This window comes from Stigmatopora nigra, chromosome 6, assembly GCF_051989575.1.
Source record: "Stigmatopora nigra isolate UIUO_SnigA chromosome 6, RoL_Snig_1.1, whole genome shotgun sequence".
In the NCBI taxonomy this organism is placed as follows: domain Eukaryota; kingdom Metazoa; phylum Chordata; class Actinopteri; order Syngnathiformes; family Syngnathidae; genus Stigmatopora; species Stigmatopora nigra.
Window position 1 is genome coordinate 5,145,039 of NC_135513.1, and position 27,611 is coordinate 5,172,649.

At 38.4% G+C, this 27,611-nt stretch overlaps 1 protein-coding gene across 4 annotated transcripts; it reads right to left on the reverse strand.

The window, feature by feature from the left end:
- On the reverse strand, positions 1-27,105 carry tbc1d1 (TBC1 (tre-2/USP6, BUB2, cdc16) domain family, member 1). Of its 4 annotated transcripts, XM_077718375.1 has the most exons (23): positions 26,894-27,105; positions 25,743-26,221; positions 19,212-19,814; positions 17,716-17,805; positions 17,538-17,642; positions 17,005-17,137; positions 16,810-16,901; positions 16,224-16,340; positions 15,967-16,089; positions 15,710-15,855; positions 15,043-15,309; positions 14,356-14,466; positions 13,790-13,903; positions 13,528-13,661; positions 11,059-11,256; positions 7,825-7,986; positions 7,382-7,540; positions 5,709-5,809; positions 5,481-5,624; positions 4,967-5,126; positions 3,775-3,944; positions 1,236-1,412; positions 1-905 (listed from the first exon to the last, which is right to left on the reverse strand). In XM_077718375.1, the coding sequence occupies exons 2-23, from the start codon at positions 26,211-26,213 to the stop codon at positions 579-581; spliced, it is 4,104 nt and encodes a 1,367-aa protein (XP_077574501.1). In that variant the 5' UTR covers positions 26,214-26,221; positions 26,894-27,105; the 3' UTR covers positions 1-578. The 4 variants fall into 4 exon arrangements, with proteins under 4 accessions (XP_077574501.1, XP_077574502.1, XP_077574504.1 ...); XM_077718376.1 differs by lacking the exon at positions 14,356-14,466 and having other exon boundaries at positions 26,894-27,104; XM_077718378.1 differs by lacking the exons at positions 25,743-26,221; positions 26,894-27,105 and adding an exon at positions 24,009-24,484.
- Positions 27,106-27,611: the final 506 nt, after the last annotated feature.

Consider the following 27,611-nt stretch of genomic DNA (forward strand, 5'->3'; position numbering starts at 1 on the left):
TTTTGAAATGATAAGGAATATATTTAAGTACTAGATTGGCAATAATAGAATAATAATTTCAAATAAAAGAAAACGGGTGTATGGCATAAAATATGTTTACAGTGTAACTAAACAGTTTTTTGCAACCAGTGTATAAACACAAACTTGCATAGACATCGCTTGTATCTCTAGCTATGTGTGGTGGAAGGAATACAGTGTTACCGATACAGAAAATATTCATACACGAGATTATTTAAAGCGGGGGGAAAAAAACTAAAGTTTAGGGGAAAACAACATACTTGTTCTTCCTGCATCATTCAGCCTGTGTGTTTCTGGACTTTTCCTTGTGTAATTCATTTCTTCAGTCATACACATGCCCACAAATACCTTCTTTGGGAACAAATCGCTGCTTTCTTGTCATACAGAGACACAAGTGTGAATCTGAGGCCCAAGGGGGGGCGGTGCCATCTTTGGATAGGGTGGTCACATCACATGCTTGTTCGTCACAAAGGATTTCTCATGATTCACCTCTTTCTGTCTTGCTCCTCTTTTAGGTTAACGGGTCTAGATTTGAAAATAAGGACGGCGGATGTAGAGAATCAAGTTTCTCTTTGTCTATTTACCACCTTCTTCACTTCGAGGCGGGGGGAGTCCAGTGTCCTGTCCTCCTGCCCTCCTGGTGAGCTGACAGCGGCCTCGCCAGTGACTTGGCTCACATGTAATTTCACATCCGACACAGGCATTCTGTGGCCATCGGGATTCGTTTTTATACCCAGACTCGTCAGCAAGTTATGGAGGCGCGTGGATGTGCTCGCCAGCTGCTCCTTCTCTAGCTCCAGAGAAGAAACCTTCTCTTTTAGCTCACTCTCTGACTGTACCAGCGCCGCCATTCGACTCTCTAGGCTGCACACCCGAGCGTAAGACACCTGTGTGTAGAAATAGAGGAAAATTTAACTAAATATTACAATAAAAATGTGGATCTTAAGGCTAGTACATATGCTAAGTTCAAAGTAACTTTCATCTGAACTAAATTACCTCATTCGTAGCCCTTTCAGTTCAAATGGATTTGACAGCCATTGCCATTTTTATTCACTCATTTTTTGAAACTAACAGCCACAACACGACTGTATATATAAACCTATACCTCGACTAGCAGTGAGTAAGTAAAATTTTTTCCAGTTTAGCTGTTCATGCAAGTGCATGAAAATTACTGCAGTACGAATACTAGACTATATATTTGAGTGTAGTATGTGAACCTGCAACTCCTCGAGGAGATCAAGATTTTGTTGTCTCAGGCTCTGATTGGTCCTCTCCAGCTGTGCAGCACGCTGATGTTGATTAAGGGTCGGAGGCGTGTCAAGAAGTTCATCCTGCAAGACGTGGTATTCCACCTCATACGCCTGGAGCTGCTTGGACACATCCATCTCACAAACCTGCAATCAGGCAAAAAGAAAAAAAAAGTACTCCATTTTCAGACTGTCATGTGTTAACTCATTGGCTGCCATTGACTTGATACTACTTTCCCATTTTAAATGGATTAGATGTCCATCATTGGAATGATTGTGACTGAATGGGGTAATATTGGAGTGGTTCACATACATTTTTTTGTTAAAATTTGTATTATTTACATTGATGCCGCATTATGTTCAACTCATTTTAAATCCAAACTAACCAAATGGAAAACAGATTGCGTGTGTTTAGTCAGTCTTTTAAAGGTACTATATACATATTGTTGGGGGAAAAGTGGGTCACTTCGAGGTACCTATATTCAACATAATGTAGTGAAATAGCACGAGTGAAATAAACTGAAAGCTAAGGTGTGACTCATTTGCTATTTCACTCAAATTATAACGTCAACGCATAAAATTTCCAGAGCTACTTGATAACATGTCTGACTAATACAAGGGTGCAAATGTCTCCAAATAAAAGGGATAAGACAGACAAATCCCAGTTAAGTGGCTAAATGAGTTATTCTACTGTCCTAGAATGCGCTACTGGCTTTCTAGTTCCTTTTATCTTTTATGCTGACACAGGAGGATAAATGAAGTCATCATCAGCTTCTCACACCATCAGAAGAAGCAAAGGGTGTCTTTTCTCATTTCATCATGATGTAATGTTGCTGGCAAGAAAAGTAAAATCACACCTGTGAATTGGAACCACAGGAGACTTTAAGCATCTTTTTGCTAATTTTGACACAAGAGTCACTCATTGGAGAAATGTATACTGGAGACCCTCTAAAAATACTTCAAATGATTACTATCACTACATTCTAAACTCTAGGATTTTTATAATCTTATAAAACGAAAGCAGGCCAGGCTGCATGCTTGAAGGACAGTTGAAATTTTTTTTTCCGTTTATTTTAAATGGGGTTTTGTTAGGTATTATGGACTTGATGCACAGTCTCTGTTCCATCATGTTTGGCACTAATCATAGTGGTTGTGGCTGTGCGGAAGTGGTGATGTTTATGTTCCTAGTCTCTTTCTAGTGGTTGTTACCACAGAAAATGACAGGCAGACAAATTGAGTTATTTTTTTCTTGAATATCACACACTAAGATATTTGTTAAAGCTTGTTTTCAACTTTGACAAGATTTTTATGTATACATATAGTAGAAAAAGGCTTTGCGACGTAAAGGCATCCACTACACTATGTATGGGTAAAAATCTTAGTCATACTATGTCAGATTGTTTCCTTTAAGTACAATTGACATAGTTAAGTAATTAAGTCATGTGTATTTTTTTAATTGTTCAAATGCAAAAACAATACAAGTATGTTTCTTTTGCATAAGATGAGTTTTCCATGAGACAAGAGTTATCTTTTGGCTGTGGCATGACTTCCTTGCTCCAGGCGTTAAAAAGGCAGTACAGCCACACCCAGACAGGTTAGATGCAGGGTGTGTTTATTTTCCTTTATTGAGGAACTAAAAAAAGAAAGATGGAATGGAAAAAAACTGCATTGTCAATATTGATGACTTTTTCCAGCTTCTCTAAATTTGAACTATAAAGCAGACAACGACAGGTTTGACGAAAAAGCAACCTGTCCTAAGGTTGGAGGAAGTAGATATGAAGCCACGGCAAGTCCAAACAAGTCCGCAAAAGCAAGAAAACGCTCACAGTTGAAAAAAACACGCCAACTGCCCACAATTAAAAGTTGAGCGGAGGGTGTCAACATGGCCATTCCTCTTCACATAACTCTAATACATCATCGAAAGTATGCCACCTGTCACCATAGCAACCAAGGAATTGACAGAGAAGCTTGTGATTGTGCATGAGAGGAACTTTCAGAAATGATACAACTGCTGACAGCATGATGAATCGTCATCACACTTGCTAAAAATATATTTTCCATTAAAAAAAGCTTTTAGTGGCGTTTTTTCACCTCTTTGAATGAGGAAATAAAGTGCATTATAGATCAAACTTGAGAAAGTGACCTATCATGAAAAAATGCTTTGCCTTCTGCTATAATATTGAACCAAATAGTTGTGACTACAGCTCCAGGCTTTTTCCTCTGATTGGAATGTCATCAGAAGGTGACCAATTCACATTAGTCCACATTATGACACATTCGTTCGCGAAAGTGAAAGGAAAAAAACGTTTCTCGTTGCCCTAAGCTTTTGGTGTATTTCCGACAAAACCTCAGAAAGTGACTTATGTACACAAACAACTTTTCAATCCGAAATTGAATTCAAAAAGCTTTCCCAGTTATCTCTGTAACTTTCGCCTTACTGAGGGAAAAATACATTCTTTCGATGGCTGATTTAGGTGAAAGAAACTGGAGAAATGACAAGAGGCCAAACCTGGTTGATGGTTTTCTCCATCTGCACCAGGCCCAGGTTGGGCAGTGTGGTCTTGATGAAGTCCACAATAGACTCCAGGCTGTCATGTTGCAAAATCAGAGGCTTATGGCTACCCAAAAGACTCAAGGCCACCTTGAAGGTGACCTCTGGCCCCTGGAGGAACAACATATCTGCCAAAAAAAAAAAAAGAAAACCACATAAAATATCAAAATAAAACCCTCAATAATTGTGTATTATGAAGCAATTGTAAACAGATGACTTTCTTTTAAAATAAGTGAATACATTTTAGCCAAGCTCCAAACCTGTAGCATGATATAGCGAGTTAAAGGTGTGCAAATGTGTGCTTTGAATATATGAGGGTGTGGTAAGGGTTACACGAGAACATACAACCATTGAAAAGAAATGGGAGTGGAGGCATCAAACCCAATTTACAAACACAAACAGAAAAAGAGTCATGCTCGGAGGAGCGCAAGGAGACACTAAGTCTCGCATGGTAATAACTAAGCGCCATGTAAGAAATCGGGCGTGAAAAAATATGATGATGAAGTCACAAGGGAAAGTACAGACAAGACACAGGAGCATGGGTGTGACCATTTACACACACAAAAAAAAGATATGACGATCACAAAAGGTCATTAATAATGCAAGGTAGAAGGATTTGATTATTATTAGGCATGGGTGTGAGACGAACGGAATAATTTAATCCAGTGACACCCACTGAATATTAAAATACTAAATAGAACACTTTCACAATTAAATACCAGACAGTAGAAAAATATGAGAAAATGAATGAAGACTACAAATTGGGTTAGAAAAATAATAGCTGAGTTGGTGCAATACAGAAACACTATTTAGAACGTTTTTTGAATGCAGTATAGTAAGTAGTAGAGCAGGTTGTTCAGTGACCGAGGTTTGAATCCTGGCTGATCACTGTGTCCACAGGCAAGACACTGGAACCTGCATTGTTTCCATGGCCAAAAATGTTAAGGTCAATGGGTTCTCAATGTCCATAAATGGTTAGAAAAGTGATTTTGTTCTATGTTAACATATACATCAAGTGTAGACTTCTCTAATTTATTGGGAAATTGTATTTTTCCCCACATTTAACTACATAAATAACACACTGTACTATATATAAGCCATATTGTGGTATATTTATATATAAAGACATGGAGGGATGAAATAAACTCACCAAAAACTCTGGCCACAAAACCGAGGGGGAAGTGTGACGCGAAGGCGGTGAGGAACCACGGCGTGGCGTACAGGCTGGGCCCGATCTCTTGTTGCTCCAAGTGTATGTAGAGATCACGATGATAGTCGTGGAGCAGACGGGACAACTGGTACATCTGAATCTTGAGGAAGGATAATCAAATTACAACTTTAACACAACAAATATTTTTCTCTTTCTCTCTCATGTTGTTTAATAGGCTTACCAAATTAATAGAACTGCCTAAAGTCAAGTAATAAACCAAAGATTGTTCAATTATTAACTACTATTGACAGTGTTAAGTTCTATTGAGAATAACATTACAGGATACATAGCTTTCTTGTATTGTAATGTTGCTTCTAATGTTGCTGGCAAGAGGAAAACCAAACCTACTTGCACAACTGATATTCAAAGTGATGGTGTGGCTTTGCTTCATAAAATATTTGAGATAAAGGGAATTGTAACATTAATAAATGATGACCTTGTTGGTGCATATTACCTGCAGAATAATCATATCAGGCCTGTACTGTTTGCGGATGCCAACATCATACATGAGGAATTTAAGCATGTTAAAGGCATCTTCTTCCCCCATGTGTAAGAGCAAAACTCCAGCAATGAAGGACAAGCCCTGGCAGTACCCAACCTACAGGAATGATGAGATGCATTGCGGTTAAATGTCAGAATTATTCAGGATGACTCTGCTAAAAGTACAGAAGCCATTTTATACCTCCGGGTCAAGCAGCGAGTAGGCCTTTAGAATATTATACAGAGACAGTTGTCCTGATCCCAGCTGGGCTTGAAAATACGGATGAGTGGGAAAAGTGCGACCTGACAGAGAAGACAATAGTCGCATAACACTTACGCTCCAAGACATAGTTACCTTAGATTAATTGGCTAAACACAAACAACTTAAAAATATATCTGACACAGTATCAAACGCCTTTTTAGTCAATGCATGGTAAACTTCAGGTACTCGGTCTCCTCCTAGACGATTTACTAATACGTCATAATGACAATCATGCTTCTAAAAACGTGCATGAATGTGGTTTTGTAACACAGTTGACTTGATGTGTATTATTTGTATTAAAAAAAATGACAACATAATGAGCGGTGAGAGCTACTAAAAGGCATCCATTGGGGAAGTGTTGATAATTGTGCGGTTTGTGGCTGAAGACTTCTCCACTTACAGTAACTGGCGGTAAACGTTCGACAAAGACAATGGCAACCGTGTGAGTGTGTATGTATGGAATGTGCTGCGGGGATTTTGTATGTGTGTTCATCTGCTTGAGACTAGTTTGCAACTCCCTCCCTGCCTGAAGGGCCGAGGTGTTTGGTTATTGTGATCCTGAGGTGTGACAAGGATACACCTCACAGTCTTAGGTTGTCATCTTCACGTCACCAGGCATTCACTTGAGGATAGTTTTGTAACATTATCATAACAACCATCTGAATCATGTCAGTAAATTGCTGCAACTTGTGCTAAAGATAAAAAACCAAACAATGGAAGATATGCGGTGTGTAAAAATGTCCATCTTTGTAATTTGGAGTGGAAAGTGTTGACCAAAGCACTTTCAACTAAATATGTTTAATATAAAGCTGAAGAAATTATACATTTATTTAAAATTATTGGAAATGTCAGATAAACATGGGCAGTTTGAGGGGATTTGTAATTAGGACTACTGTAATACAAAGTAGATAACAAGGAAGCCGTTACAAACATGCCTGACTAATCACAAAAGCAAATGCCGAAGCAATTATTTGTGTCTCTTTTTCAATAATTGCACAGGAACAACTGATGTTGAAATCTAAATAAAGGTGTACAGTAGAAAGTCAGTTTTTGTAAGCTGTATTCTGTGTAATTTTATTTTTTTACCCTTTTGACCCTTTGTTTTCATCTGATATTTTTTCCATGGAAAAAAAACTGCTAGGCCTAGTAATTTGTTTCCCAGAATTTGAAATTCAGCTCACAAGTCTGCCTTTGTTGCTTGTGATTGCCAATCGATCCAAAGCAATTAGTAAACTGCGTAAAAACGGTGTAACCCACGGCAAGGCGAAAATACAAGCCTGCACTTGGGGAAACATCGGTATAACCCACGCCACTCTAACAAATAAAATTCTGTTGCATATTTATTACACTGAGCAAATGTGTCATGTGTTAGCTAGAAAACTTAAAAATAAACACGTTTTTTTTACCCCAATAGATGAATTTTAAAGGAATGGTCAAGTTCTATTGAAATTCATCAGTTTAATTGGTAATTTATATAGATTTTCTAGTGGTTTGACAATGCCATAGTAAAGTTATTGTCAATAAAATGTATTCATGTTAACTTTTTGGGTTGTCTGGAACAGATTAATGGATCTGTTAGTGCAATTTTGTTTCGCTGTATAGTGTGCGGTTACCCAGATCTATGAGGATGGCGTGCTGTTGGGAAGTGAGTTGTTTGAGAAGCTCTTTGTATGGTTTGTCATTGGTTGGTGGACGAGAGGGGACTGTCTGTTTAAGGAGGTACTGTTCAGAGAGGAACTTCCAGATCTCGCCTCGATGCTGCCTCGGCACCCCTGTATGCAGCAGAACAAAAGATGCAGTTAGATATTATAAGTAGAAGCAGCAAACAAAAGATATGCCTTTTTTTCCGGCACGAAACACACAAGACAAAGAAAAGGGGGAAAAAACTACTATAGGTAGTTTAAAAAGGGAAATATCATAGAGATTCTTTTGCAGTCCTCGGGGAAAGGGCTGATAAGGAAGCCACAGTTCAAGTCAGGACGAATTATACAGTAAGCTTTGGCCAATATTTGCAAATAGCTGCCAAGCCAGTACTGATATTTAAAGGCAAACATACCTTGTGCAACAGATGCATGTATGGTTTCGCTCTCAAATTTGACCTTTGCCCTTCCAGGAGTTCCTAGCATCTTCTCCCACACCAACGTGACATCCTTCAGACATGGTGTTATTTCATCATAGTCCAGCTTCAGGCGCTTGTTCTGCAAATCGCTTTCCGAAGCTGCAAACAACAAACACATGCAAATATTCCTTTTAGTTGCAATTTTCCAATACACAAAGGCCTACATAAATAAGTCTTAATATTTACAAATCTGCCTCAATCTGTTCTTGTGGACTTTTCTTCTTAGCTGAAAAAAAAACCCCTCCACATTACAGATATGGCATCTAACAATGCTGTTTCGACAATACAATGGAAGTGTGCCTCCATAAATCCATAAAGCATGGGGGGAGAATATGTAAACTCCACAAAGTAAGGACCGGGCTGGAATCAAACTCATGACCCTAGAACTGTGAGGCCGACATTCTAACCGCTTTTTTTTCAAAACAATTGTCTTTGCTGCCACTGATTTTAATCTATCACAAAATATGGACAACTGAAACATTTCTATTTGCATGCATGATCAAAGAAGGTGAGGCCACACCCAGAGGCTGTAATCTGTTCTTGTTTTTGACAACACCCTTCCGCTCTGCTGCCTCGCCAGTCTCTTAACGCACAGCCCCATTCTTCTCCTGTTATCTTGTTGAAATACAACTCGCTTCACTTGCACAGTCTATTTGTCTTTTCTGTCAACTGCTTTCAATCCCTCCTTTTTCTCGCAGCATGGTCTTCACAAAGTGGCCAGCTGCAACTTTGCAGATGCGCTGAGAATGATATCATAACTAAAAAGACAAAGTGTGAATGGAGTCACAGCCTGATCCAAATTACTTTCACCCCCCAATGAAAAAGCAGTGTTTATTAGGTGTCGTGAAGCAACCAAAGTGATTAAAAGCGATCCCTCTACTGAAAAAAAATGGCATGAGGTGATGTGATGTCATTGTGATAACACTCCAGCTGTGATGAGCTTAAGTGTGTCGGACAACCTTCCACTGTTTTCAACTTATTGTGCTAAAGTACTAAAGCTCATAAAATATGGTGCTTAACTTGTTCTATTGAATGTCTCATGCAAGAGATGCGAGCATTTATTACACAGGGTATTATGTTTTGGTTTTGTTGGCATTTTGGCTCACATTTTCCTAACAGATGGAAGGTGTAAAGACAAGAACAAGAATAGGAGAAATTTATCTACCATAAATTGCCATGAGGGAAAATAATTCAGGGATTGGTTGTGTTTTTGGGATGCCAGTGAGATAAAATCTGCATATATGAACAATAGAGGAGAAATGTAGTTTCTGTTAAACCAGAAAGTGCATCAAATGTAACTGTAAATTGCCATGTAAGGTTAATGTCCGCTACTGACTGCCTAAGTAGCTCCCATATGCTTGTCAGATGTGTAGTTTTAACATGTTATGTTTCTCTGTGATTCATTTCATTATACACTTAAAAATCTATGATGTGTACCAAGAACCTTATGATTATTCCTGATTTGTACTATTCACTTTAAAAAGGGATAATTTTGCAAAATATCTTGACGTAAATTTGTACACTGACCAAAAAAAATACTGCAGAATAGATGGGGCCTACCCAGGGGGGTGTTATTATTTTAGAGGATTCCTGTGTTATGTAGTGAAAGATCGTCAGAAGTGCACTTTTTACACAATTGGTTAGAAAGTTATTTTCAGCTTTTCAAGGACAACTGCCATAAAAGATATCGGCAAAGACTTAGAGCTGTTTACGGACGCTTGCATTTGTTAAGAGTCAAAGTGGACAAATTATTTTGCAGAGATTAAAGTAAAGCAGTGAGTAAATTGAGACATTTTTACTTACTGGGATTAAATGGTGGTGTGTCAAAAGATTTTTCTAAACATTAAATATGTGACTTCTCTCAATATAGGTCAGTAATCACAGTTTTAAGCAATGGGGGGAGTTTTTTTTAGGGGGCTGCGCTATTACACGCTGTATAAGAATAGACATCTAAGCTTATCAGCAGACTGGAGTCAAGTTCCTTAGAACACACTGACTGGCTGTGGTCCAACACAGCACAACCCTGACGTTTACTAGCCCAAAACTAACTGCCTTTCTCTGGAAAATACCTCCCTTGATAAAACAAATGGAACTGTAGGGACTCCACCCAAGAGGTGACTGACCCATGCAAATAGACACGGTTGACCCAAAACGGACATTTCGCTTTTCCACCAAATTTAAACGACTCTCGAGTTTCACCTAAGGGGGTTGCATTTGAATTATAACCATTATTTAAGTGCTCGATATTTCGGTAAATAATCTAAACTCAATGTGGTTAACGTTAATGATAGCGATGTATGGCAATTAGAGATGTAAAATTGCTACTCTACAAATATGTCACTGTAATTTATGGTTTAATAATTGTGGTAATTTGATAGTAAAATGGATATTATCTATTAGCATTATGGGGAAATAGAAACTAATTAGATGCCGAGCAGGTTCCCGAACCGGTTTGTTTGTTTTTCTTCACGGTAGCTGCTCAACTGTACTGTGATTGTGAGCAGATAATGCGTCTGTTCTTGGAATTATTTACAAAATAATATGTGATAGAACATGGTTAGAAGACAGCAATAGGGAGTCAAGTTCCAGGCAGCTACAAAACCGCCATAGTAGCATTTCCAATCCTATCAGAGCAGAAAAAAAACCAACTAAGCAAGTTGTGTTGAGAATATTGTACTATATCTGACAGAAAATGATAAATGTGTGGTGAAAGATCAGACAGGATTTTCTGACATCATTTTTACCCTCATATAATATCAACACCTTGCTGTGCCAATAAAGCAGTGAGGGGTGTGTACTTACTGTAACTGTTTACCATCCAACTAGGTCAGAAAATGGGTGAGGCACTTAGCATACCCATGAATGTGCCAAACAAGTACAAATGTATTTCAAAAATTTGCATCTTTATATAACTTGCACTGAGAATATTATTTATTTATGAAACAAAACACAAACCAGGTATGTGCTTCATCTCAAAGCATCTCCTGGAGTCTCAAAAGTATAAGGATTTGATTTCTAGTATATTTATTAACAGAACTTAAAATTTTAGCATGAAATTATGTGGAAAAAATTCTTGTTGGGAAACTTGTTATGGATTTCTGTACTCAAGTCGAAATACAAGGGGGGAAGCGAATGCAATTTTTTTTTTTAACCTTGATCCGTTTAACTCACCCTGTAGTTTCAGGTTCTCTCGTTCCATCCTCTGGAGAAGGATTTGTTGGAGGATGGCTGTCCTCCATAGTTCCCTTAGCTCTTCTTTGCTCTTTTTGCTTCTTTCTTCAGGCAGTACCCTCATGGACAAGTCCCCACTTCCTGCACAGACAGCTTGGCCCCCACATGCACGACCCCCATCTACACCGTCACCACGCTCTGAAAGAGACAAGAATTTCATCTCATGACACCAGTTTTGTGAAAAAATATAGATGTTTAATAATACAAAGTTTCTGATGTCAAATACACCTGAATGACCCATTTCACATGGATTGCATTAAATGAATCGATCCATATAATCTTCTCTTTTTAATTTTGAAAATGTCTATTGGTCCACTATTTGTTAACGGCAAGGTCTCCAATCAGTTAGTGAACTTTATATTTCCCTACATAAATAAGTATAATTTTAATTTATTTGCAGTAATTCATTGTTTTTTTTATAAGCAATACATTATAATTTGCTTAGCTGTTAAACAATATTATACAAAACTATAAAACGACCCAAAAAATATCAACAAAAAGCAGTTGTATAAATAGTGCACTTTTTAAGAATCCATAGTTTTTCATTCCAATTCATATTGGCTATATCATTCATAAAATTATCACAGATATTGGAAAATTCGGAACAGTTTAATAAAAGTTCAATGCACTATGATCCTAATTACGTTTATTCAAAGTATATAAATACCTGAAACACCTCAAGCTGGAAGCTAATGGTGATTATCTAACAGCAGTTGCTGTTAGCACAATAGTGATTTTTATTTGATCCTTTTAGCCAACTGAACACAACAATAAGTGATTAGTCGACTATCAAAACAATCGTTTGAGGCAACCCTGATACACACAAAAGAAAGACAATGCAGACTAGCACCAAAATGGCAAACAACCATCTTTTCTCAAATCTTTGTGCAAAAATAAAAAGTAAAGCTAAAGTTAGATGAGTATATTTTGACACAGAGGAGTGCAACCCACACCGAGACTAAAATGTTGTGAAACTCCACCCAAAGTACAGGGTGGATCCCAAACCTCAAAATACCCTGTGTTGTCTGGACGAAAGACATTCAATGACAAGTGGGAACTCGGCATTTCACCTATATTTATTGTACATCAACACAATACGTGCAAAAAAACAATGATAATACTATTCTTTGTGTCACATGATCATGAGATCAATGTGTACCTTCTGTCCGTGTCAGGTAGGCTTTCAAAGATGTGCTGAAGCATTTAGCACAGTCACTAAACAAACATAACGCTCTTAACGGACGTGCAATTCTGAGAGACATGTTTTCGTTAGACAAACACAGACGGCGACATCATTTCAACAAGTTCTCAGTAGTTTGTATGTCACAGGTCGTGTCCGCATAGTCAGAGGATTGTCCCACAGGACAATTTCTGGATTTGCAACGCCATTAATTCAATTGTCTTTTGAAAACTAAGGTACTTGAATCACTCCAATTTATAACTTTACATACAATATGAGAACCACCATGCAAAGTGAGTCAACAAGGCTGGCGCTTCCCTTTGGTGCCGTCTATGTGGACATTCAACATGACCTTGAGACAAAAGGCCAACTTCCTTAACACACCCATAATCAGACTTTTGGAGTTAGTGTGACAGTTTCTTAGAAAGTTTTTTTAAAAAGTCTGTTTCATACCAGCAGTGCAACGTGAATACCAAACAATCTCATCTTTCAGCAATTCAATGTCATACACAAATAGTATATGCTGTGTAATTATCTCAAGGCAGGATCTGACGACAGGTAGTAACAAGCATAAGTGCCGCCACGGAAGAGGAACGACATTTCTGTCTGCTGAGATTAAGATGACTAAAAAATGTAGTAAAAACAGAAACCTAAAACATTGTTTTTTACGTATTCAGCATGAGAGTTTGTTGATCAATTTTTTTTTACTGCCATTGATGATGACAACCAGTCAGTCACATGGCTCTTTTCATCCTTTCTGCCTTGTGCAGTGAATTTCAATTCTTGGTGCCTGGTAGATGTCAAATCCATTTGAGCATTAGGTGGGGGATGAGGGGATTGCCAATCAATGTATTCACACGCTGCCAAGCCCTCCCAGTTCAAATGTAGATCGCTATTGGCAGATAATGAGTGAACCAATTGTAACGCAGTAGGAAAATGCGAAATGTGAAGTAATATTATAACTACAAAGACCCTGAGTAGTTTCTGAGAAAAATGATGCCAGGCCTGTGTACTCCAAAATTTAACATTGTAGTCTTTGACAACCAAAAATGTGATGTCCACACATTTGGACGCCAGGTCATAGGAGGTTAAACATAATTTTCTGATGAAAGAGTGACACAAAGTGGAAAGACTCTATAACTGCACCAGTTGAAGAGTTCTATCCTGCATACACCAAATTCTGGGAAATGATGCACAACACCATCAGTGTCTCGCTTTAGAATTCTTACCGTTAATATCGGTGCTTTTCTGAGGAGTTGCGACTCGCAGGAAAATTTGCTGCCGCCAGGAGTGTCGGTGACTACGCAGGGGGCTTTCCCCAACTTCATATTCTACACTTGATGCATAGAGTGCCGCTACATCTCTGTAAAAACAAAGTGACACAAAGTTCAGCAATGAAACCACACATGTAACAAACAAGTCAGAGGCACCAACAAAAAAATACATAGATCTTCAGAAAGACTTTGGTAGTTGTCTGATATAGATGTGTACCTGCTCTTTGTTTCTGGGTAGTCATTTTCTTCGACAGGGGCCAGGAATTGAAATTTCAAAAAATTAGGAACAGAGGATGATGAGTGAAGTCGTGCACGCAGTCCCCCCAGAGGACTGATGAAGATGACAGAATGAAGAGAAGCGGATGAAAAGAGAAAGCGTCCTCATTTGCACACACACAGAATGCAATAAGTATATTGCTATTTCTCATTAGGTGGAAACAATTCCGGTACATGCCAGTATTACTATACTACAGTATAGTACCAGTAGTATACTAATGGAGTGTGTGTGCGTAGATATATACTTTTTAAAACTTAAAAAATAGCCTGAGGACCAATTAGAATTATTCAATTCTAAACATGTGAACTAGCTAAAACTGTTGCATGTACATGTAAAAACAAGCTATTTTTTTCATGATGTCAGCTAAGGAAAATCATTTAATCACGTCTGATATTCCACCATGTGAACAAGGTATTCTATGAATATACAGAAAACATAAGAATGAAGCCTAGGAACAAATTCGAACACAGACATTCACACAAGTGAAACCAGCTCAGCAATCTCACCGTCTTTTACTGAGACTTGCCCTGGTTGAAGGAGAGGAAGGAGGAAGAAGAGAAGATGAGGATGCAGAGCTGTTTGGAACAGGAGGAAGGGTGCTGTCAGAGCGAACACATCTGAGAAGTGGTGCAAATGAGGATAGTCAAAAAGTAGAAAATGTCAAGCAGAGCTCATGGTAAAATGTGAACAGAGTGAAAGTGGACTCAAGAAAAACAATGTGAGCATAATGGATATTTTCCATTTTAGTTGAACCTAACAGAAACTGTCCACTGTGCTTAAATAATATTAAAACTACCCTTAAAAACAACCAAGACCCATATATATGTACATGAATGTGGCATTTTTTGGCCTGCTAGAAAAATATAGCAGTGTAAAAAATGTGTTTTGTTGATAAATGATGTAAAAATAATGGAAGGGTGTACATTTCAAACGCTGAAAAACCACACGATCAGGTTTCCATGTCCTTGTGACAGCATGGAATGGGATATGAAAAGCCTTGTGCTCAAGTTGTCACCTGAGATATGCTAAAAGGAGCAACATGTATGCCTTAACACTCCTCTTGACAAGTTTTTGCTTCTTTTTTTTTACTCAGGAGTGAATGGTTAAGGGGTGAGACAATTATTTTTTGCGTTGCGTGTACAATACTCTAATGAGGACTATTTCTTATGCCACGTGGATTGTGTGTTTCTTACTTGCTCTGATGTGGCGTGTCAGTGCTGACAGAGTAGTGCCTTAAAAGTTTGGCCTTCGAAGAAGCTGCAGGGTTTTGTTGTGGCGTATGGGTTAAAGTGCAAGCTGGTGAATTATCTCCTGTGGAAGGAGTTGGAGAGTGGCTAAAGGTACTGGCACGTCTACGGAAGCTCTGTGGCTGACTGTCACTTAGGAAAAGGGAGATGGGGGAATGCGAGGGGGATGCAAAAGGGTCCAGCTGTTTGAGGTTTCCTGTTGAATTGTGGCACCTAAACGAGGGAAAAAGACAAAGTTTAAAGTGAGTGAGTTTACACTAAAATTAGGCGGTCAACAATATTATATTCAAGCATTCTGATTATAATTTCCCTCTCTGAAATGCATGTATCTGTATGTACAATTTGAAAAGGGTATCAGAAAAAATTGATTCTCTGTAAAAAAATGTACAGTAAAAGCAAGAAAATAATACTTTAAGGATGAAGCATTTTTAGACTTAAAGTTAAATGACTTATATTGACCCATATCCAATTTTCATGAGTAAAGGAAAGCAGGTTCTACAGGCTCTTGATATTTGAGAAACCACTACATCTGACACCCGCATATCGAGGGTGCACAGGCGACAATGGATTTAGTACAATATGAGTCAACGTTGCTTTATCCAGATGAACTCACCTCAGTGGACTCGTGGATTGAAACTCTGAGGCACTCGATAATGGATCATCCGAACAGGATTGGTCTTGACTATTGGCAGTAGAAATGGAGGACACACTTTGGCTTCTTTCACTGTTGCTTCTCTGAGAATTAGACTTTCCACTTCCCTGCCAATAAAAATAAGAGCATCGTATGTGCCAATGTCTTACCATGTTAACAATCATAGTGTCAAACCTCATTGAAACTTAAACTTTCTAGTTTGACGAGTATACTCTTACCTTCCAAATACCCTCTAAGGACTCTGTTAAAGAACGCTTGGCTCGACTTTTGAACTGTTCAAGACGCTGTCGACTGCTACTTGGTTGCTGTACTTCAACTGGAGCAGCCACCACTTCCTCGTTCTGATATAAAAATCAAGATGAAGCAATGAATGAACAATAAGTCAAATGAGTAGCCATGTATTAATGTGTTAAAGGAGACTATACAATTAACACAAGTGAAAATATAACAAAATATATTAAAGAGTACTCATGACCTGTTTGGTCTCCTTTGCCAGAGTGTGATGATGGATCTTCTGTCTCTCCTCATACAGATTCCTCAAAGATACCATTACAAGCTCATTTTCTTCTTGTTCACTTTTAGGACGAGACCTCTACCAGGCAGAAGATATTGTTATATATATTAAATGTATGATGAAACCAACACATAGTCCATGTTTATTCCTGCGAGAGTTGTCGGGAACTGTAATGCTTTATTTGCTTTTACACATTGCCTCAAAATCCCCACAAATAAATTGCAGTGCAGCAAAGTTAGCAGTAGGTGTCAGCAACAGCATACTTCCACACAGCCCAAAAATATTGTGGTGGCTTTCTTGGCCAATGATAAAAATTAGTTTCCAAAATATACACATTAAAATGACTAAAGTCAACTTTCCCCAAAAAGGGAAATTCTAGTAAATCTACTTCCATTACGATTTTTTTAATGGAAAAAGAACAACTATATTTCAAATCTGTAGACAAAGAGGAGACAAATCAAGAAAAATAAAGATAAAGTCAACATTTCATGCTGATACATGCACCCAATTGTTGGAAGTGTCATAATTTGCAGCATGTTTATATTACCATAGTATTCTCAAAAACTGAAGCTTGATCCTGGTTGTCCAGAGTGGCGAGATGTCTTTGAAGCTCTATTTTGGTTTTTGATGCATTTAGACCTAGTGAGACATCCCAAATAAAAACAGTGAGTGATTAATCCGAAACAGAATGCAAAACATCCAAACAACGTTAACTGGTCACATAGATTACTTTTTTTCTCACCTTCTATTCTCTCACACAACTTGTGAAGCTTCAGCATGGGGCAGCTGTCACACTGTTGGCTCTGGCTCTTTGCATTCTGCTGCACAGCTGCTACAGAGAATGCCTGCTTCAAGGTCAGCATGATCTCGTCCACCTAGCGAAAACAAAAACTTATGCAATGTTGCCTGTAAAGTTCTACTGTTCACTACATAAAATTTCACTCAGTGAAAAAAGTGTGGATCAGAACTACCGTATTTTCACGACTATAAGGCGCACTTAAAAGTCTTAAATCTTCTCCAAAATAGACAGGGCGCCTTATAATCCAGTGTGCTTTATACATAAAAAAAAAATTAAAATGTGTCATTCATTGAGGGTGCGCCTTAGAGTCACGAAAATATGGTATATATTGTCTTATGTCGTTTTCTTGTACAGTGTTTAGTTACATGGGATTGCGGTTACAATCCAACATTTTTGGAAAATCTAGCCAACATTCCGTTCACTTGACTTGGCAAGGAAAACAAAGATTTAGCACCTTGTGCCTTCAAAAATCTCACCAGCGATTCATCCGTACACTGAAAGATGTAACACACAAAGTGGCAACTTCCTCTTTCCACGGTTTCCCTGCAAATAAATCCAAAGTGGTCCACATGGCGAATACCCTGAAAAGACATATAAAGTGACCCTCAAAAGCATTAAATATTACATTTGTGGAGAAAACCAAAAGGTACATACTTGTGAGCAGAAAGAGATTTCCCGGAAACTCTTTTCAATGGCAACTTTCTTTGTGTCGGGGCTAACCAGAAAAATCTGTGACCTTCCCACCTACAAGAGGAGATAGTGTTAAAACACTTTGTATGCATAAGTCATTAATAAAACACCTTATCCCAATCCCGATATCTCTGGGGAGAAATCAAAACCTTGGTAGACTTGGTCACATGTAGGGGGTTTTAATATGTCAATCTGGATCAGTACATCAATCAAAAGCCCTTGTATCAAATTGAATTGTGGCAGATCAAATCAGCATGAAAATGTATCCAGATTGATAGAAAATATGCCTCAATAACCTTTTTTTTTTTAGATATGGGATTCTGTTAAGCGAAAAAACCATTAATTAAATGGTTTAAAATTGCTGTTTAAAAGTGTTTTGTTTTGTGTTAAACGTCTACATAACAAGATCGATCAGAGGCCCTAAAAGCCACTAGAAATCATACTGTGGCAAATATTATATAATTGTCCATAGAATTGATATTGTCCTGTGATGAAATTGGGAATGTGCACCGCTCATCACATGTCAAAACTTGTCGTGAATCACTGAGGAAGAAAAATTTGGAGTGAACTGATAACCGACAGAGAGTATAGCAAAGGTTGAACGACGCATTAGGTTTGATTAATGACTTCATGAAAATATAATCTGTTACATTTCTTTAAAAACCATCAAACGTGTTAAGTGACATTTTCATTTTTTTTCTCCCTCTGTTCAGATAGTTCCGCTCCAGAGCATGTCCTCCATTCAAAGCATAATTAGAACATGAGTTACTCTCAGTGCTTAGCCTCAAGAGGGCATTGGGAGGTTTGCAATGAGCTTGCGATCTCAGGCCTGCGAGTACTCAGACGGGATTCTTGTCAGGGGTTCCCCTTCACTGCTCTCCTCAAACTTAAGCCAAGCAGAAGACATGGATTTAATGTGGCTTGACAGGAAAGAAAAAAAAAAAGTGAAATGATGATATCACCACGGTGATGTCACCGTATCTATCCAGACGAAAGAATGAAAATTGCTGTCTGCTGAGGTGGGCAGCAACGAGATTCCTAATTTCCTGACTTAGTGGCCACCATATCCTGTATGATAGATAAACAGGAAACTTATGTTGGAAGAGAGTAACGGTGGTCAAATGAAGGTCAAAGAGGACATTGTGTGTTCAGTTACAGTCAGCATTTATCAAGCGGAGTCATGCAATTATCTGTCTTTTGGGACTTTTGGCTACAGCATAACTTATTCCTGCTTGGCCAGCTTCACACCATCATCATACATTATCTTTTTATAAGAACCCTCTTTAAAGTAATGTGTCAAATATTAAACAATTATGCCGACTCAGATACTGTGGTCTGTCATATGTTCTCTCCTTACAGTTTTACCACAATTTACTCCACTAAGAATTATCTATGTGATTAGGACAGCATACATAGAATCATATCAGGATCGGATCAAAGACTCTCATAATTGGATTTACCGTAAATAGCATGGTCCGATTCTCCTGCAAGCTGGTGGGCTGGACCCCAGGAGAGTGAACTTGTGCTTCTGTCGTGTTGGTATTTGAGATCTCAGGTGAGAGTCCATTCTCATCCAGGGCTTGCAGAGATGGAAAACTAGGGTCCCGTTTGAACAACAATGGGCGTTTCCCATTGGTGGGACTCCCAGTGGCACCATTACCCGAAGCAGTATTCCCAAGTCCGTTAGACTGGAAGGCTAATGCTCTCTTTAGTCCACCAACTAGTCCTCCGGTATTTACACCTCTTTTGGGGGTCCCTGGGCCCCGAGCTAACTGGCTGAATTTTTCGATGCATTCGTCAATGAGTGCAGGGGGGGCCTTTTTGTGTGCAACACTTACACGGCCGCAAAAGAGCACCTCAAACTTTTTGGAAAAGATGGTTGGAGACAGGGCAGGGTTGTTCACCACAGGACCTGCTGTGGAAAGGGAAGAAAAAATGGAGTGTGTTTCCAATGGCTTGACGTCTCCGGGATCTGCCAGAGTTGTGTTGGGAATGGTGAGGGTATCGTCGTTGCGCGCGGAGCTTTTGCCAGCTTGCCTGAGCGTGCTAATGATCTCAGGGACCTGAAACAGACAAAGCGTGAATTATGAAGGGTGTGTTCAGGTGGAAATTTGAGATGCATGTAAATATGAACATTTAAAAAAAATATACTATGGAATTGTCAAACATTTTCTGGGGAAAATCAGGAGTAAAGCAGTTTGAACTTGGACAGAGGGTGGTTTTGGGGAAGTGGTAAGGCGCTTCATTAATGTTGTGCCCAACTGCCCAACAGGAACCCTGTTACATCTTGAGTAATTACACAAGTCAAAAGATTAAACTTAATTATTTTAGTGTGCAATCACGTAGCAGACATAACATGTGGTCTTTTCTTCACAACATACTTATAAAATTCATTATGACAACGTCATTGTTTTAGACTGGAGTACCATGTTTCCATTCATATCAGAAATTTATACCAGTGTATGTTGAGATAAATGATCAAAACTGCGACCAGTACAGCCTGGAAAAGCTGCTGGAATTGTTTGGGGGCCGACTAGAAAACAATTGACGCAAAAATGTTGTGTCCATGGATTCGCTAAGCTTTAAATGATAATAAAAGTATTTAACAATGACATATGATAACTGGAAATGCAAGTGAACCTCTTTGAATTGATTTAATATGGACGTGTCTAGAAAACACACAACAAAACATGTTTGAAAATGTTACTCGTGTCACAAGAGCCTAAGTGCCGACATCACAAGCCACACCGAAACCTTTGGTCGTCACGTGCCTGTGCTGGCCGACCTTGCAATATTGCACCACCAGAGCAAAGGAGACATTGCAGGAACTTTCATTATAGGTTGAGTCACATGAATTATGTCATTAATATAAGATATCTGAGCAGCCGCTACAACTGGTGTTTTTCTTTTTCTTTTGTCATGCCAGATCCTGCTGCAACTTGTCTAGGCAAGGAAGTTTATTTAGCTGTATTTAGAACAATAGCCTTCCTGATATAGCTCCCAAAGCACACATTTTATTTTCACATTAAGCTAGTAACATTATCAGGCATAATCAGGATAACTTTAATACTGGAAGTAAAACCGATGGTTTCTAGGTTAAAAATTAATATTTAAAAATATTTTTTTTAGGTTTTAACATGCTCCAATATAGCACCACACTGCTTCAATTCCCCGTATCATTAATAGTGATTATAATGGCAATTTTTGGAGTATATTGCAAACATGTCCGCTGGATTTTGAGGGATTATTTATCATTGCCTAAAAACCTATCTTGAAAAAGTACGAAGAAAAGAAAATACAGTACAAGTTTATTATAGTGGTCAGAACCTGATTCTGTTCCAGGCCGTCCAATATTAATAAACATTCCCAAAAGGCTAAAAGATGCTGACAAGATAACTAAAGGTGAAAAGGAGCAAATAATTCCAAGACCAACAAGCAAAACAAACATTTCCATGAAAGGGGATCAGTAACAGGAAATCAGTTGGACACAGCCAGAGTGTGTCCTTCCACCGTTATGAGCTCTCACAGAGGAACTGCACTGAAAAAGCATACAGTCTTGTACGAAGCATTAAATAGAGCTACTGTAGTTGTGAACTGAAAAAAAGAGGGAAGTTTCATAAGTGACACCATAGGGAAGGAGAAGCTGCAATTCTGGGTCACAAACATGAAATACTTTAGTGTTAGTTAAAGGGCGAGAAGACCATACGAGTGTTTTCTTTCATTTTTTTTAGGAATGTGACATTTATTTATACTGTATAGAAGGTCTTACAACAGTTTCCCAACATACTATTCCTGAAATCCCTAAATGTAACCATTTATTTACATTCTATTTCTTTGTAATTCCAAGCAATGATAAATTAACATAATTTTCATACTAAAATAAGAATTCAATTTGACCTCTTGTAGACTGTAGTAGTTATGAATTATTGTAAGAAAAAGACAACAAGCAAGTGTGAGAAATAATAAATTCTAGGTTTTGAAACTTCCCTCCCCACTGGCATTCCGTCTGGCCTGACAAATCTTCACAAACTGGCATATTTTCCAGCTTGTGTACCTCCCCACAGTCATGTGTCTTGTGGAGCACAGCCAAAGCCCACGCCGGCTCAAAGTTCAGGAGGCTTTATCGCAGACAGGACAGTAAGAAAAAAACAGGAGAGCAGGAAAACACCACTGAAAATAGTTTGCTACTGGACGCCAATACACTGACATCATTATTTTGACATAGGGGACAGTTTAGGCTACAAAAACAGACAAAGAAGACATTCTAATGTGTTAATTGTGGCACGATGTGTTGACAACCTGGCATCTAATTCTCTATGCAGACCTAATTAACTCTTGAAGAGGAAGAAGCAAGACCACAAAGGCACAGTGATAACCACAATGTCTTCACTCAATAGCGTCTTAAAATATCGATGATGACTATTAATGAGATTGTGAAAACAGGGTGGTGGTGTGGCTTTATTTTAGCATGTTTTACCTGAAGTAAGGGCATTCAAGTTGGAATGTATGAACATTCTTTTCAATATATTCTATACTAGTATATATATATTCACAATAGTTTCCTAAAACAAGAAATCCGATTTCACACGACCAAACCTTTATAAAAGAATACATATGATGAGAAGGAACTCCTAAAATCCAATTTTAAAACATAAATTAATAATAAACTCAATGCACCTAAGCAAAGCTCCAACTGATAACAACTAGTAGGCTTTCTCCAAAATGTCTTCACATTGTTTAACATTTTTTCTTCTAAGGTTAAAACCAAAAACAAGTGTCTGTACAAATAAATGACAGCAGCAATTTTAGGCTTGATTAATTCCATTTTAATAACTATCACTGTAATGTCGTATAATTTTGTGAGCCGGCGTTCGACTGGCATTTCATGGATTAGGATGCATCTTTGGACATGTATTTGAATTGCTGATGCACAAGAAACAGGTTTCTCTGTCAAAGTGACTAACGATGGGGGAAAAACACAGAAAACAAGAAGAGTGAAATGCTCCAATTTGCAGTCTGTTGAGGTGAGATCACCAAGAATGACTCATTGGGCTCATTGTTGCATTTGACTTTATCGCAGTAGATTTTCACCTGCTCAGACAAACAGTCATTCATTTCTTACCTAGACATTAACTATCCACTTTGTTTCTTACCCCAGGATAACATTTTGAGAACTTTACCACAAATATGTTTCCATTATCATTTGCTTATTCAGTTACAAATTAATGATGGGTTTGTAAACTTGTTTTCTCCTGTGGTTGCGTTAGTTCTCCTGCACCGTATAATCCAACCCAATCAAAACACGTCACAAGAAGCTAGCGTATCGTTACCATCTTGCATTCCCACCACAACTAAAACCGCAGCAACTTTGTTGGGTGGTCAGCTCGACTGAGCTTTCAACAAGGACTACATGTGACGCATTAGATTAGGGGCGGCCAACAAGTTAGACATAAAGAACCACATTTTTAAGCCGTGATAGTCAAAGAGCCACCGTTTACATCAAAAACATCATAAAAAAATATAATTTATTATTTTGGCCTTGATGAATGTGTTTTAAGAAATACTAAAAATAAGAGAAACATAAAATGAGACAAAGAGCCACACTAGTATATGCAAAATATGCTAAAAAAAATAAGTCACATTCCCTTTGACCAGGAGCCGTATGTGGCTCGAGAGCCGCATGTTCAGCACACCTGCATTAAACAGTCCAGTAAAACCTCACAATCCACTATTGTTTAAAAAAACAAACCTTGACATTAAGTGAAAATATGAGCACAAAAACAAAATGTTTATAATTTTCTACTTTATATATACCTATTTTAAAACATTTAAGGGTGTTTACAAAAAGTAAGACATTGATGGAGTAAAGTCAAATAAGGCTATTTTTGCACTTTATTTACTTAGATGTGTTTAGTATTTTATAGAAAATATGAAACAAATAATCCCAATAATAATCACAATAATCCCTTTATGGAAAAAAATTGAAATGAATACAACATTCCTTCCCAAGATGTAATGATCATCTGCTGCATGCCAGTAAACCATATGATGATAAATTAGCCATCATGCTAATATTCCAAAAGTAATTTTCAGTGACCTCTATAGAATGACGAGTGTTGACTACTTTGAAATCTTAAACGATCATAAACTCGACCTTCATATAACAGGTCATTCATTGCGAACAGGCAGTGTCGGCGACCACTGTTTCCCGAAGCGTTCCATAAAGTTGAACAAAAACTTCCCATAGATCCACTTACATCTTTGCTGGATCCCTGTCTGGAGTTGAACAAGTTGAATCGCTGGAGTCGGGCTTTCATCACATTTGCCATAAACCTGGCATACACGTTGATTCTAGCTGATTTATTCGAAGGCAAACAAATTCCACCCGAGTATTATTTCATTGTCAAATTAATCTGGTTCCCGAACTCCAAGGATCTTGAAATTCAGTGTCAAACACCACCAAGTTCCAAACAGCTCCGCATCCTATTTACACCTTTCAGAATAAAACCATTCCGCCAAACACTTAAACGCAGGTCTCAGCACATGATTCGCCTTGAATTTTGTTTTGTATATATAAAGAAGTAACTTCCGACTTCACTGCGGCTAACACTAAACTCAGGACGGTTAGTAGTGTAATTGGTTAAAACGCGCAGAATTCATCATGCAGTAGCACTCGGGAATGAGGGTAAAACATTTCCTGTGTGTCGGACACACCCAACCAGGAAGAAACAATCCTCCTGGGATTGTACATTACAGTACTTTTAGGTGAATTAATTCAACCATTTCATACAAACTGTATGAAACATTTCTTTAATTCTACATTATTTCATAAATCAAGGAAGTGGATGTCCCGTCTTATTTGAAATATATATACAATAAATAAATAAACACGGAGAAACAGTAACAATGCACAAGTTGATTGCAAAAAGTGTGTTTTTCCAAGTGTTTTTTTCCCCAGTTGACATACTTATTACTCGGTACTAGAATTAAAGTGCCAATATCCTTTGCAAACAAGTATTAAGCATTTAAATTGTGTCCGTTTTGTTAATATTTCATTGTATATAAACATTAAGTATTTTAAAAATAACAACATGTAAAAGAATATATTTATAGAAATGCATTAAAAAGAATATTCATTCGAATTGTTTGTCAAATTGGTATGAATTGAAGATTAGAATCCTGCAGCAAACACGTAAGAGCGACACCTAGCGGTTATTGGAGAAGCCTGTCCAATTTCTGATCAAAACAACTTGACATTTCCAAACCAGATACAGTAATTAACTGTACAATGAAAAAGTAACTAGTAGCTATCTTCAATTACTCTTTTTTCAAAAATTAATATATATAACATCTGAAATCCAATCTATACAATTGAGGAAGGGAACCATAAGCCTGTCAAATACACTATACCTATTCCAATATTATCCTAGGTAAAATAATTCCAAAATACTAATTAAAAAATAACTTCAAGAAAAAAATGTTATTAATACCATACCATGTACTTTAGGTAAAAGTTTGACACATCACAGCTGCTCACATTGACTCCAAGCAAAATCTATGCGGGTGCATGTGACCAAAAGCAATGTTAGTGTGACAAAGTTAAGCGACAGGTGGTCTCCTCACTCCCTCCACCCACACATGACCAAACTATACACAACAAACAAATCATAAAAGCCACGAGGCAATAGGAAACAATCTCCATAGCAACATAGTTGGCCATCCTGCTTGGTTCACACGTCTGAGCTCACACTCAAGAAAACATTCCTAAAAAACAAATCGGCTTCCTATACTCGTGAGTCATGACACTGCTTATCCATAAACACTTTGTGTTTACAGGGCAATACGGCGGTCATGTCTGTGCTCTTTCATGCCTTCTTAGGAGGTTAGCGTGTTGTGTTTCATAGTATATAAAGCTATAGTATTATACTGAGAAACAAACAGAATATTTTTTATTTAAAAACCAAAAAGCAAAACTGTGATTTTTCATTTACCTTCGTGCTATCCTGGCACTTGAACACGTAGCAGGCACAACGTGGGGCGTCCCTGAGGAGGCATCCAAAGCTGCTGGGCTCCTGGCTGTTGTGAATGAGCTTGCTGACCTGGTGAGGTTGGCACTCGAAAAGCACCCTGTGCGAAAGGGGGTCCCAAAGCTGCCCGTCGGCCCGCACGCAAACACACCGGACCCACGACGGGGACACGTATAGGGACACTGTTGTACTGGGCTCCTGTGACCTGATGACCTCAGCTACCACCCAGGGAAGCATGGCCATTGTCGTCATACGGTGGACTGCGATGGAGCCGATTAACGTCAGCTCGTATTGAACCTCCTCCACTTCTATCGCATCCTCCGTTAATTCGCCACTACTTGTCTCATTTGAAATGGAGAAACCACGCTCTAAGGTTGAATGAGCTCTTTGCGGTGCCCTCCTTTTGGGCTTCACTTCAAAATAAAGCCCCTCCATGGCACCTCCTGCAAATCATAAGAGGGGAAAATAACCTCAGTGCACCCATGTTCAAAGACATATGTCCTTAAAAGTGTACAATTATGAGCCTATCTGAGCTGACTTTGAAGGGCCCCCATTGGCTGGTCACTCGATAAAAAAAACACTCACAGTCAGACAAAGGACCTAAAGAAAACCTACATAGGGAAAACAGTTAAACTTCATCCAGATCAGATGCGGGATTCAAATTCACAACCTCAGAATTGTGAATTACTCATCTACATATATAATTTCATAACTCTTAATCATAAAATGTGCGTGACATGTAATGCTGACCCCCACATAAAAGGGATAATTGGTTAGAGGGTAAGCTGAAATGACCCCCTGGTGTTGTTTACATTTGCACTTTCAAGGACACACGCACACTTTAATTATACTGACGTATTTGGTTAAATATGTCAAACAATAATCGACTTCCAGCCCCAACTTTTACAAGGCACGCCAAAAGATTCATTAATTGAAACACACCCGAAATTAAACACCCTGTAATAACTATGAAATCATAATGGTCAATATTAACTACAGCTGGTTATCCAACCGCAAGTGTTTTCCGATGACTTTATAATGAACCATTTGCACACCTGTGGTAAGACACAGGTTGGAAACAACACTGAAAAAACGCATCACTCAGATCTCCTTACTTGTTTCGTTTGCGAAGCGGAAACCAGGCTAGAGTTCCACGGGAAACTCAGACGAAGCGGGCGTAGACATTCATAGAGTGGGGTCGCTCGGCTGTTTAGTCGTGGAGATAAGTTGGGAGTTAAATTTAGAAGGGGTTCCTCTCTGCCTCCGTGCATGCACCACTAGACCGGGACATGCGCTAAGTGCGTGGGGCCTGCGTGCACAATACTCAGCCACGCCCACCACGCCAAGCGTATACAGTACTAAGTTAAACTAGTATGTATACTACAATAATACTATACAAAATACTTAAGTGATACGAATTGATTCACCCAATCTTTCTTTTAAAAAGAGCTTTTAACTTAAATGAACTGTGATCTTGATTAAATAGTCATTCATTTTCTGAAGCGATTTATCCTTACAATGTTAAGGGGGTGCTGGAGCCTATTGCAGTTAACTACGGGTACAAGCCAGGGGAACTCCTGAAAAGGTGGTGAGCCAATCACAGAGCGCATGGAGACAAAGAACAACCTTTCTAGCTCACACTACCTGTTTTGGGGGTGTGGGAGGAAACCAGAATACCCGGAGAATACCCACGCAAGTTCGGGAAGAACATGCAAATGGACTGGAATTCCACCATTGACAATGGCAGCCAGTCGTGGTTCTACTTAAATCAATGTTTTTATGTTATTTTCCAAGTTACGGGGATTCTCTTGAAAATTGGCGTTTCATAAAAGT